This window comes from Xiphias gladius, chromosome 23, assembly GCF_016859285.1.
Source record: "Xiphias gladius isolate SHS-SW01 ecotype Sanya breed wild chromosome 23, ASM1685928v1, whole genome shotgun sequence".
Lineage (NCBI taxonomy): Eukaryota > Metazoa > Chordata > Actinopteri > Istiophoriformes > Xiphiidae > Xiphias > Xiphias gladius.
In genome coordinates this window covers 15,745,695-15,759,512 of record NC_053422.1, presented here as the reverse complement: position 1 = coordinate 15,759,512, position 13,818 = coordinate 15,745,695, and the positions used below count along the sequence as shown (strand labels likewise).

General features: G+C 42.3%; 2 protein-coding genes across 3 annotated transcripts in view; both read left to right on the top strand.

Annotated features, from left to right (window-relative positions):
- Positions 1-13,818, top strand: part of LOC120785775 (protocadherin gamma-C5-like) — a 230,444-nt gene that overhangs the window by 8,482 nt on the left and 208,144 nt on the right. Inside the window, exon 4 of one of the 2 annotated variants that reach the window (XM_040120705.1) lies at positions 1,178-1,368. The exons of the other annotated variant lie outside the window; for it this stretch is intronic. Coding sequence (XP_039976639.1) covers positions 1,178-1,270 — 93 coding nt within the window. The 3' untranslated portion in view covers positions 1,271-1,368. Of the gene's footprint in view, positions 1-1,177; positions 1,369-13,818 lie in introns of those variants that run through there. 2 annotated transcript variants of the gene reach the window in all.
- LOC120785658 (protocadherin beta-15-like) lies at positions 10,280-13,794 on the top strand. Its single transcript, XM_040120531.1, has 2 exons — positions 10,280-12,714; positions 13,774-13,794. The coding sequence occupies exons 1-2, from the start codon at positions 10,324-10,326 to the stop codon at positions 13,792-13,794; spliced, it is 2,412 nt and encodes an 803-aa protein (XP_039976465.1). The 5' UTR covers positions 10,280-10,323.

Here is a 13,818-nt window from a genome sequence, read left to right as displayed (position 1 = left end):
TCACAACCGGTCACTTGTTAGCAACTGTCAAGTGGAAACACAGCTCTTAGATGCGAGTTAGCCCATGGCTAAAATCTAGGGTTTTACTTTCAGTCACCTTTTACTTTATTTAATTTATCGGACTCATAAAAGTAGAGTCTAAAACACTGGCCCAAGTTAGTAGACAAATATAGCTTTTATTATCTTTGTTCTGTCAGCCTTGTCAAAGCTGTAGGTATCTTTCCATGGTGCTGAAACAGTCCCCAGATGCTCAGATACAAGAGCAATGGGATATATATTTTTTCTTTCTCTTAAGCCATGCTGTCAGACCTTGAACAGGTGTAATCACTACAACAACTGCTTCTACTAAAAACACTAGTAATAAACATTAATAGGTAATGAGTATGTGGAATTATTTAAGATACCTGACTGTCTCAGCCTATTGTTTTAGTATGGAAAAGTCACCCACAGTTTGATTTTACAGTTTGACTTTACAATGTTGGTACATGTTAAAGTATTACACTCCAAAGTCTGTCCACCTTCATTTTCTTAGGCGTTAAAAGTAGAATGTTTTTTAGTTTTTGTCTACATACAATATACTAAAATGTTGATAGAGCTAAAGCAAAGCAAACATATGTGTTTTAGGGCCTTTGAGGGCACAAACCAAATGCCATTGAGATTCAATGTATACTAAGGTAAACAAAACCTGAGGTCTCTAAAGTTGAGCCAATTACAAGGAATAGATCACGTGTTTGTTTGAAATAAACCAAAGTGGTTTTAGTATACACACACGCACACACACACACAATTTGTCTGTTAACATTTCTTGTATACTGGTATACGGTATATATAAAGGTTAGATTCCCTATTCAGTAGTGAGTGGGTGTATTTGTAGGAGGTGCTATTCAAGCCACAATTCACAGTTAATATGTCCATGAGTGAATATGACCTGTGTTTAGAGACTACGTAGGATTTTTTCATTATACCAGTGTGACAGTAAAAAGCGACTCATGGTGTCGCTGTTGGCTGACAGAAAATGAACAGACACCACTCCACCCACTACTACTGCATGGATATCATTTGTAAATTTCCGGAGAACCAGTTAAATCCTCCAACATATTTCATGGTGGCATTAACTGCTGGATTATTGATTCTTTTCCGATATAAGGCTTTTTTATTTTTTGTTCCGGACACTCAGTCGCACAAGCAGAGGACGCTTTTTGTGTCAGGATGGGAGACAAAGGATTTTCAGCGCTTCGTCCGATCTTCTGCTTCGCCTCCTTTATTGTAACGCTGCAACTCGTTCGTGGAGACCTGAGTTATTCTATTCCAGAAGAAATGAAACGAGGGTCTGTTATTGGAAATACAGCGAAGGATCTCGGTCTTGATCTGAGGACCTTATCTTCCCGAAAGGCCCGTGTTGATATTGAGGGAACTAGTAAACGGTACTGTGACATGAATCTGAGCACCGGGGATTTGATCACATCAGACAGAATTGACAGAGAAAGCCTTTGTGGCAAGAAACCATCTTGTGTTGTGAAAGTAGATCTGGTGTTAGAAAATCCTTTGGAGCTTCATCGTGTAATTCTTCATATCCAAGACGTTAACGACAACTCGCCGCAATTCAATGAAAATTTGATCGAAATGGAAATAAGCGAGTCAGCAGACAAGGGAAACCGCTTTTCTATCGAGGAGGCCCATGACGCAGATATAGGACAAAACGCTGTTCAAAGATACAACCTACAAAAGAACGACAACTTTATTCTCGCTGTTGATAGCAGTAAGGTTGAACTCGTGTTGGAGAATACGCTTGATCGAGAGAAACAAAAAGAGATGAATTTGCTTCTCACAGCTTTGGATGGTGGCTCTCCTCAGAGATCAGGTACCGTTGTTATACACGTCACTGTGCTGGATGCTAATGATAACGCCCCAGTGTTCAGCCAGACCGTTTATAAAGCCAGTCTGCCCGAAAACTCTCCTCCAGGTACCATAGTGATTAATGTCAGTGCTACTGACGCAGATGAAGGAGTCAATGGAGATGTGACATATCAGTTTGGTCACATGTCTGATGATGATGTAAATGTATTTTCTATTGATCCTAAAACGGGGGAAATTCGAGTAACCGGTCTGATTGACTTCGAAGAAAGAAGTTCTTTTGAGACCAGAGTGAAAGCCAAAGATGGTTTGGGATTAACCTCGTACGCCAAAGTTATAATAGATGTAACTGATGTGAATGACAACGCCCCAGTGATATACCTGAAATCACTGATTAACCCCACACCTGAGAACGTGCCACCTGGTACAGAGGTGGGCATCATTAACGTGCAGGATAGAGACTCTGAGAATAACAGACAGGTCCGCTGCTCCATTCAGCAAAATGTCCCTTTTAAGTTAGTTCCCTCCATTAAAAACTATTATTCCCTGGTGACCACAGGACAACTGGACCGTGAACTAGTATCCGATTACAACATTACAATCACTGCCACTGACGAGGGCTCTCCACCTCTGTCCTCCTCTAAAACCGTTCAGTTATCTGTAGCCGACATCAACGACAACCCACCAGTGTTTGAGGAACAGTCCTACAGCGCATATGTGAGTGAAAACAACAAACCCGGCTCCACTTTATGTTCCGTGACTGCTCGAGACCCCGACTGGAGACAAAACGGTACAGTGATTTATTCTCTGTTACCGGGTGAGGTGAACGGTGCCCCGGTGTCGTCCTATCTGTCCGTTAACGGAGACACGGGGGTGATCCACGCTGCGAGGTCGTTTGATTACGAACAGTTCAGGAGCTTTAAGGTCCACGTGATGGCCCGAGACAACGGTTCTCCTCCGCTCAGCAGCAACGTGACCGTCAGTGTCTTCATATCGGATGTGAACGACAACTCTCCTCAGATACTGTACCCCGCCCCGGAGGGCAACTCCTTCATGACCGAGCTGGTCCCCAAAGCTGCACACGGAGGCTCTCTGGTGTCCAAAGTGATAGCGGTGGACGCGGACTCCGGCCAGAACGCCTGGCTGTCCTATCATATAGTCAAATCCACCGATCCGGGACTTTTCACCATTGGTCTCCACAGCGGAGAGATCAGGACCCAGCGGGACATTTCTGAATCTGACAGCATGAAACAGAACCTCATAGTGGCAGTGAAAGATAACGGACAGCCCTCTCTGTCTGCCACCTGTTCCATGTATCTACTTATCTCTGATAACTTGGCTGAGGTGCCAGAACTGAAGGATATTTCCTATGATGAGAAGAATTCCAAACTGACTTCTTACCTGATCGTCGCTCTGGTGTCCGTGTCCACCTTTTTCCTGACCTTCATTATCATCATCCTGGGTGTGAGGTTTTGTCGCAGGAGAAAGCCCAGACTGTTGTTTGACGGAGCAGTCGCCATCCCCAGCGCTTATCTGCCTCCTAATTACGCAGATGTTGACGGCACAGGAACTTTACGCAGCGCTTACAATTATGACGCCTACCTGACAACAGGATCTAGAACCAGTGACTTTAAGTTTGTGACATCTTACAATGACAACACGCTGCCTGCTGACCAGACTCTGAGGAAGAGTCCATCAGACTTTGCTGAGACATTTAGTCAGCCCGAGGAGTCCCTAGAGGTAGGCCCTATGATTTTCTGATTGGTGTTTAACCTTTATTCGTTCTTTTATATTTAACTTGCCAACTACCCCTGATTTTATATAGACATTGGAAGATTTAGAGGATCCTTTGGACTGGTGTGTTGGTACCATTTCACAGTGGCTATTTATTTGCTTTTATTTAATCATTTATTTATTTTACACCCGTAGTTAAATTTTTTTCTACATAATTTATGCATTAGGAGTCTAGTCCAGCTCTCCTTCCAGCCACTCTGCTGAATTTTAACTGGATGGAACAGTGACAGTAGTGCAACCGTGTACATTCAGTATTCTGAGCTAGGAATATGGTGATGCTTGTATACTGGTAATTAGTGTAATAATTTGTGGTAATCAGTGTTTTTGCTTTTCATTTCGATCGATTACGATTGACCATGACTGTTGGACTCGACTCTGTGTTTTCACTAAACAGACTTTGTGCTACTGATGTTTCACTGATGGCACTACCATGTGGCACCACCGCCACGATACGAGGAATACTTACAGTATCTCATTGAGACTGTTGTTGGAGTAGTTGTTACATACTGTGTACCGCCAAAACATTCAGTCCCATTATAATATGCACCAACATTACAATACACTGTAGCCATATGCTATTATACCAGAATTCACTTTTTCACTATTTCAGTAGAGGCAAGTACCGATCTCATGATTTCTTTTTTTTCTCCAAAATATATTAAAAAATAATAATGAATTTTAAAATGTTGGTTAAAATCTTTGATTGTCCAATGAAAATTATGAAAGGCTGGTTAATGTGAGAAAAAAAAAATTAAATCTGTTGAAAAGGCCATCTCATCAAGGTTTAAAAATATTAAGACCTAATTTCTTAACCATGTTATCAAGCCCTTGCATATAAATGGGTCTGTATTATGCTGAAAAAGAACCATGGTCTTCGCTGTCGACACGTGAGGTGATTTTGGACAGGTTTTGTGATCGTTTTATTACAATGAACATCTGTTAGCACACAGATTAATCCTACGTTCCACTCTGTCATAGTCAACCTGAACGAAATGAGAAAGGAGAAGAGACCGCTTGACTTTAACTACAGACTGATGAACTAATATCTACCTTTAAAATAGAACAATATCAAGTATGCAATTTGTTAAAATCTTGTTTGCATGGAATGATTGAGAAACACATGTATTGCTATGTATAAAGGAAATCTTCACAAAATAAAATCTAAGCAGATGCATAAACCATGCCAGAGTAGAGACAGAGAGAGACTGGTTTCACCAGTTTACATTGATGACCCAGCCTGGTAGCACAGATAGTAAAATTCCAACTAATCCACAGGCCAGTCTCGTTACGGTTTGTGTTCTCCTCAGTGGAGAGGTTACTCAGGTCTTCCACCAGGTAACGCTAGAAGGGTGTCACAACACGCTGACATGTTTTAAGATCTGACCCCTATTTATCCTGTACTCAGCGGGACCCCTTTTAAATTGTTTTCTAAAGTAGAACCATAAACACTCCTTGGCTCATTAAGACCTGCCTCTTTTTCCTTGGTGTAAATGTGCCCTTGCCTTCGATGTATCCAGATGAGGCACCTGTATGCAATGTTATACTGCTGATTTCCTGTAATGGCACTTTTTTTTATAAAGAGTTAATTCTTAATACAAATTAAAGGTTATTTATTTAATTCCTACATGGCTGTTATGTGTGCACAACCACGGAATACACCATTATTACCTTGGTAGCTCTCTAAGATTTACAAACATATTGCATAACATCAAACTTTAGTTTTTCTATTTTAGCTCTCGTAAATATTTATACTTCCTTAGGCTTTGAATGTCTTTCATGTTATAATATTGGCTTTGTATATGGTTTTTTGAATTCAAGCCCTCATTATGCAACTTTATCTTTTTATACTTCTTACTCTGCTCTAAAATGAGTGCTTCTGTTCATCTCTCCAATACTTTTGTGCTTTCACTTTCTCAATGGTACCGTCACCTCTGAAATTCTTTGTGTATGTTGAATTTACCCGGAATAATAACTGAATTATGCAACCAGAGATAAATTGGTCTGGGCCAGCCTAAAATCCGCTGATTTGACGATCGGCCACCTGCTGTTTGTTTCCTTGCCAAGTCAACTACTAGTCTTGAAAGGTGCTCCTGGCTTTTTATTGGACTCATTTGTTATGAGCTTTTTTTTCATGCAAATGTGCTTGTTAACTGTAGTAAAACTCTCAAATAACTGTTAATTGACTTAAATATTCGTGACTTGTCCGCTTGGGTTGCTGTCGACATACAATGAAAAGAACAAGAAAACAGGTGCATTGTGTGCATTAAGTATTTATCTTTCACATGCAGAGATTACATTGAACTCACAGTGTCGCTGTTCACCAGCAGAGGAAATACTCCTCCACCCCTTTATACTGCTTTGTTACTGTAGGTTTGGTCTTCTCCCTGTCAAATTATACCATTGGGTGTGCTTTGGTCGACTATTGCTTCAAATACGCTGTTTTCAAGTCCAATTGGTGTGTGACTGTTATACTTGACAGCATACATTTTCGCACGGGGATAATTATAACCATTCAACCTTTTAGAGTCTATTTTTTTCATTCTTGACTCAGAATGGCACACGATGGATGTTCCGGACCGGGCCTACTGTACAGCTTTGCTTTCTTCCTTCAGCTTCTTCACATCGGTAACGGAGACGTGAGGTATTCTATTCCCGAGGAAATGAAACCCGGATCTGTCATAGGAAATATAGCAAGGGACCTTGGACTTAACGTGAGGAAATTATCTGCTCGAAAGGCCCGCATTGACAGCGAGCTGAACCGTGAGCGGTACTGTGACATAAATCTTAAAACCGGAGATTTGATTGTAGCTGAAAGAATTGACCGAGAGGCGCTTTGCGGTGAAAAAGCATCTTGTTTACTTGCATTTGAGTTGATCTTAGAGGCTCCTCTTGAGTTGCACCGCATTTCACTGCAAATTCATGATATCAATGATAATCCACCTGTTTTTGCTAAAGATGAAATCAAAATAGAAATCAATGAATTGGCTATAAAGGGATCCCGCTACCGTGTTTTGGAGGCGCACGATATAGATATTGGGCAAAACGCAGTTCAGCGCTATGCATTACAGTCGAACGATTATTTAGTGCTCAAAGTTCAGTCAAAATCAGATGGGGGTAAATTTGCAGAACTGGTGTTGGATAAAGAATTAGACCGCGAGGATCAGCAGGAATTGAGATTACTGCTCACAGCGCTAGATGGAGGCACCCCTCAAAGAACGGGCACTGCAACTGTGCATGTCACTGTCCTGGATGCTAATGATAACGCTCCAGTGTTTGGCCAGACAGTGTATGAAGCCATTCTTCCTGAAAACTCTCCCCTAGATACTGTAGTGGTTAAAGTGGCTGCAACTGATGCAGATGAAGGTCTAAATGGTGAAGTGACGTATGAATTAAGCCGTGTTTCAGAATCAGGTAGAAGAGTATTTGCTTTAAATCACACCACAGGCGAAATAAAATTAATAGGGCCTTTGGATTTCGAGAAAGAGTCTATGTATGAAATGCGGGTAGACGCCAAAGATGGATATGGCCTTACTTCAGATTCCAAAGTAATAATTGAAATCTCCGACGTTAATGACAACCCACCTGAAATTAATTTAAAATCTCTGACTAACCCCACACCTGAGAACGTGTCACCTGGTACAGAGGTGGGCATCATTAACGTGCAGGATAGAGACTCTGAGAATAACAGACAGGTCCGCTGCTCCATTCAGCAAAATGTCCCTTTTAAGTTAGTTCCCTCCATTAAAAACTATTATTCTCTGGTGACCACAGGACAACTGGACCGTGAACTAGTGTCCGATTACAACATTACAATCACTGCCACTGACGAGGGCTCTCCACCTCTGTCCTCCTCTAAAACCGTTCAGTTATCTGTAGCCGACATCAACGACAACCCACCGGTGTTTGAGGAACAGTCCTACAGCGCATATGTGAGTGAAAACAACAAACCCGGGTCCACTTTATGTTCCGTGACTGCTCGAGACCCCGACTGGAGACAAAACGGTACAGTGATTTATTCTCTGTTACCGGGTGAGGTGAACGGTGCCCCGGTGTCGTCCTATCTGTCCGTTAACGGAGACACGGGGGTGATCCATGCTGCGAGGTCGTTTGATTACGAACAGTTCAGGAGCTTTAAAGTCCACGTGATGGCCCGAGACAACGGTTCTCCTCCGCTCAGCAGCAACGTGACCGTCAGTGTCTTCATATCGGATGTGAACGACAACTCTCCTCAGATACTGTACCCCGCCCCGGAGGGCAACTCCTTCATGACCGAGCTGGTCCCCAAAGCTGCACACGGAGGCTCTCTGGTGTCCAAAGTGATAGCGGTGGACGCGGACTCCGGACAGAACGCCTGGCTGTCCTATCATATAGTCAAATCCACCGATCCGGGACTTTTCACCATTGGTCTCCACAGCGGAGAGATCAGGACCCAGCGGGACATTTCTGAATCAGACAGTATGAAACAGAACCTCATAGTGGCAGTGAAAGATAACGGACAGCCATCTCTGTCTGCCACCTGTTCCATGTATCTACTTATCTCTGATAACTTGGCTGAGGTGCCAGAACTGAAGGATATTTCCTATGATGAGAAGAATTCCAAACTGACTTCTTACCTGATCGTCGCTCTGGTGTCCGTGTCCACCTTTTTCCTGACCTTCATTATCATCATCCTGGGTGTGAGGTTTTGTCGCAGGAGAAAGCCCCGACTGTTGTTTGACGGAGCAGTCGCCATCCCCGGCGCTTATCTGCCTCCTAATTACGCAGATGTTGACTGCACAGGAACTTTACGCAGCGCTTACAATTATGACGCCTACCTGACAACAGGATCTAGAACCAGTGACTTTAAGTTTGTGACATCTTACAATGACAACACGCTGCCTGCTGACCAGACTCTGAGGAAGAGTCCATCAGACTTTGCTGATGTGTTTGGTCCACCAGATGAGTCTCTAGAGGTAGGCCATATACATTTTTTAATTTAACATTTAATGATATTGATCATCCCATGGCATCGTCCTGCACGTCAAGTAACCGTACATCTAAATGTTTGAGAATACAAATACGGTTACTCATTTGGCAGACACTTTTATCCAAAGCGACTTACAAGCGAAGGACAGCACTAAAGCCACCGCGCAGTAGGACACCTTGAAGTAAGTGCTAAATGCTAGATCTATTTAAAAGACATCGTGCCAGTTAGGCATTTTAGGGTGTTAGAGGTTCCAGGAGAGGAGCTACTCACGGAAGAGATGAGTCTGTAGTGGGTTTCGAGCGATATAATGTATATACATATTCCTTTTATAACTTTATTCTGCAATATAGTAGGTATAGTAGAACGTTTTTTTTTTCTTGGCACAGCCACTTTTCACCCAATGCTTAATTATGATTTAATAGCTTTTCCTCAAAACGTCTGAAACGTCTGCTCTTTAAATGAAGGGAAATTACCGCCCCGGAGGCATGATTTCAGTAATTTACAGGTTAAAATACGTCTGTGATTCGACCTTAACTTTTTTCTGTTTACATAGCAATGTCTACATTCCAGTGTGTAACTAAAAACACGTATCTAAATATCTAAAACCATTTTCCGGCTGAACTAAATTTAGCCCCTTTTTGTACCAGGACGCCAGTCGCCATTTCACCTGCATATAAACAAACTCATGTTTACTGGACATCTGTGACTGCAGTCTGTCCAGCACGTTGATCATTTGCTTTTTGACATGGCATTATCTGTTCTTTTCATCACATCCAAGTTTAAAGAAGCAGTAATCAAAGTTTGAATTTGTATACATAGTACTTTTTAGAATCACAAAGTGACCAAACGTGTGCTTGAGCGACAAACAAAATGATGAACCATATATTTTAATACACTTCAAGCGACAGGTGTAAATGTGACGTCGATTGCCACCCTTGATTTTTTTTTAATTTTCTTAATCGATTAAAAACTAAACAGTTTGTTCAATAAATATCCAGATTACTGAGCGTGTTAATGTGGCCCTGAGTCATTGCCTAACTACCACATACAGTATGCCTATTGTATTTTTATACTTACATGAACGTGTTGTTAATCAAAGAATGATTCACGGAGAAAATAAAATAAGCTGCCATTCTATATGAAATACGTGTGAAAATGAGATCAGAGTATTTTGTAGGCCTCGTGATATATAAAATCGAGACAGGTTTTTGCCATTGTCAGTTTATAAATGGTGCAATACATCCCTTATCACTTGAAATGTGAGACCGGATTTTTTTTTTTTGTTGGTGATCAGTGTGTCTTATAAATACTTTAAGGACGGAAGCGTTAAAAAAGGGGGAGCTGTGGGTCTACTCCGCGCCATTCAAACGCTGTCGATGGTGCTGAATGGTATTTTCTTTATATGCGCCTAATAAATAAATTCACCAGAAATATAGCAATGCATTGTTGAGCATTGTAGCAACTGCGGAATCGTACTCTGGGGTAGTACTTGTTTATTTGTAATATTCCAAATAAACTCGGGGCGTCGCTGCTCACTCGCAGATATGAATAGGGTAAATTTCTCCACCCATTGCAAAAGGAATAATCCAGACATCCAAACCAGAGCTGCCATTGTTGAGGGAGCGGCGTACCTTCATTTTACCATTACGTTGTAATTTTATCGGTCCCAAGAAAGATTTGAGTGTCCATATCTTCTTTTAGGAAATATAATGGACGTCAAAGGACAATCGGTGCTGAGTTTTGTCTGGGGGTTTGCTATGTTAGTCCGCATCACCTCTGCAGACCTCAGCTATTCTGTTCCGGAGGAGATGAGGCCCAGATCCATTGTTGGAAATATTGCCAAGGATCTCGGACTTGAAGTAGGGAAATTGTTCACTCGCAAAGCCCGTATCGATACCGAGGAAAACTACCAGCATTACTGTGCAATTGATCTAAAAAGTGGAGATTTTGTCATCAGGGAAAGGATTGACAGAGAGGAGCTGTGTGGGGAGAAGGTTTCGTGTATACTTAAATTCGATTTAGTCCTAGAGAGCCCATTGGAGCTGCACCGCATTTCACTGCTCATCCAGGACGTAAATGACAATTCACCTGTTTTTCCAAAGGACAAATTAAAACTGGAAATAAGAGAGTCCGCCGTTAGAGGGGCTAGATATCGCGTCAACGAAGCACACGACGTGGACATTGGACCGAATACCGTTAAACAATACAGTTTACAAAAGAATGGACATTTTGTTTTATCTGTTCGAGACGATGCGGATCGATCTGTGAGCGTCGAGTTGGTGTTAGATAAAGAGCTAGACCGTGAAAAAGAGCACGATTTAAATTTCATGCTGATTGCAGTTGATGGTGGAAATCCACAAAGATCAGGAACTGCCAATATACACGTGACTGTGCTGGATGCTAATGATAACGCGCCTGTGTTTGACCAGGCCGTTTACAAAGCCAGTCTACCTGAAAACGCTGCCCTTGATACTGTTGTTGTTGCAGTAAGTGCCAGGGATGCAGATGAGGGAATCAATGGGGAGGTGACATATGAATTTAGTCGTATCTCAGATAGGGCAAAAAAGGTTTTCTCACTAAACAGTAAAACTGGGGAGATAAAAGTTATAGGACCACTTGATTTCGAGAGTAATTCTAAATATGAAATGCGGATCGATGCCAAAGACGGCTATGGACTTTCATCTGATTCCAAAGTCATGATTGATATCACTGATGTTAATGACAATGCTCCAGTAATACATATGAAATCACTGACTAACCCCACACCTGAGAACGTGTCACCTGGTACAGAGGTGGGCATCATTAACGTGCAGGATAGAGACTCTGAGAATAACAGACAGGTCCGCTGCTCCATTCAGCAAAATGTCCCTTTTAAGTTAGTTCCCTCCATTAAAAACTATTATTCTCTGGTGACCACAGGACAACTGGACCGTGAACTAGTGTCCGATTACAACATTACAATCACTGCCACTGACGAGGGCTCTCCACCTCTGTCCTCCTCTAAAACCGTTCAGTTATCTGTAGCCGACATCAACGACAACCCACCGGTGTTTGAGGAACAGTCCTACAGCGCATATGTGAGTGAAAACAACAAACCCGGCTCCACTTTATGTTCCGTGACTGCTCGAGACCCCGACTGGAGACAAAACGGTACAGTGATTTATTCTCTGTTACCGGGTGAGGTGAACGGTGCCCCGGTGTCGTCCTATCTATCTGTTAACGGAGACACGGGGGTGATCCACGCTGCGAGGTCGTTTGATTACGAACAGTTCAGGAGCTTTAAAGTCCACGTGATGGCCCGAGACAACGGTTCTCCTCCGCTCAGCAGCAACGTGACCGTCAGTGTCTTCATATCGGATGTGAACGACAACTCTCCTCAGATACTGTACCCCGCCCCGGAGGGCAACTCCTTCATGACCGAGCTGGTCCCCAAAGCTGCACACGGAGGCTCTCTGGTGTCCAAAGTGATAGCAGTGGACGCGGACTCCGGCCAGAACGCCTGGCTGTCCTATCATATAGTCAAATCCACCGATCCGGGACTTTTCACCATTGGTCTCCACAGCGGAGAGATCAGGACCCAGCGGGACATTTCTGAATCTGACAGCATGAAACAGAACCTCATAGTGGCAGTGAAAGACAACGGACAGCCCTCTCTGTCTGCCACCTGTTCCATGTATCTACTTATCTCTGATAACTTGGCTGAGGTGCCAGAACTGAAGGATATTTCCTATGATGAGAAGAATTCCAAACTGACTTCTTACCTGATCGTCGCTCTGGTGTCCGTGTCCACCTTTTTCCTGACCTTCATTATCATCATCCTGGGTGTGAGGTTTTGTCGCAGGAGAAAGCCCAGACTGTTGTTTGACGGAGCAGTCGCCATCCCCAGCGCTTATCTGCCTCCTAATTACGCAGATGTTGACGGCACAGGAACTTTACGCAGCGCTTACAATTATGACGCCTACCTGACAACAGGATCTAGAACCAGTGACTTTAAGTTTGTGACATCTTACAATGACAACACGCTGCCTGCTGACCAGACTCTGAGGAAGAGTCCATCAGACTTTGCTGATGCCTTTGCAGATTGTGATGTTTCCCCTGAGGTAAGAACATCAAATCTTCGACCCAGGAAAAGTTTCTCTGAAATAATTAAGTTTTTATACCCAGACATATTTAAATTAGCTTTTGGTTTTCATTTAGGGCACCGCTGGATTCACTGGAGGTATACTTCATATTTTTAATGTCTGGCTTGTCTTCGGTTATACCAAAATAACTATTATAAGAAATTAATTTGTTCAGTAAGTAAAAAATCCTTAATACGGGGATACCTTATCAACAATTTTAAGGATATTATCGGATTTGCTATACCTACTCTATTTAAAACCATCAGTATACCAATAAATCACGAACATTTGTGAAGACAATGCAGGTTTCTGCTGAATCAGAACTCTGTTTCGTTTCACGATCCATCGCTGTCCAATTCTGATCAGAGCAAATAAAGTCATCCAGCTACTATTCTCTTCACAGTCGTGCTAATGTTCATGAAACAGACCTTGGTTGTATAATCCAGACAATACTGTAAAGCTGTTTTTTACATCTTTGGTTGGTGTTTTTTTTTTTACCATAGCTACAATTTTAGTTAAGCAATTACTCATAGCATTATGTTGTAGTTTTAGGACTTTGTGTATGAATGTACACAGTGACTAGAAAACCGAGACTTCTTGCAATGCAGTCGGATCCAAGAGCCGTAAAATTATACTTCTTTGCCCAATAGTTTTTACTTCTTGTTGCGGTTATTTTTACCTGTCGTTACGGTACCTGTACGGTGCTTTTGTAGGCTGCTGTTTGCGGTGGTTTGTATTCCATTGAAACACAATGTGAGGTTATTCTAATACGTTGGGCTCAACTACTTATATAAACGAAATTCACAGATTTGTGGGAACACTTTGGCTGCTAATATCATGCAGTCCAGTACAACACTATCCCAACGTACAGCTTCAAAACAGACAGTAGAACTGATTGGACAAAAAAAAACTTAATAGACTGAAAGTGTCTCATTTATGAAAGGATTCTGTATTGCTTTGCATTACCTCAAAGGGATTTTTGTACTACGGCCCTTAATGCTATCTATCTGTCTATATGTCTGTCTGACTGTCTTTCAGTGGCCATATCGCTTCAGATGAATTGAGTTGCATGTTCCTTACGTG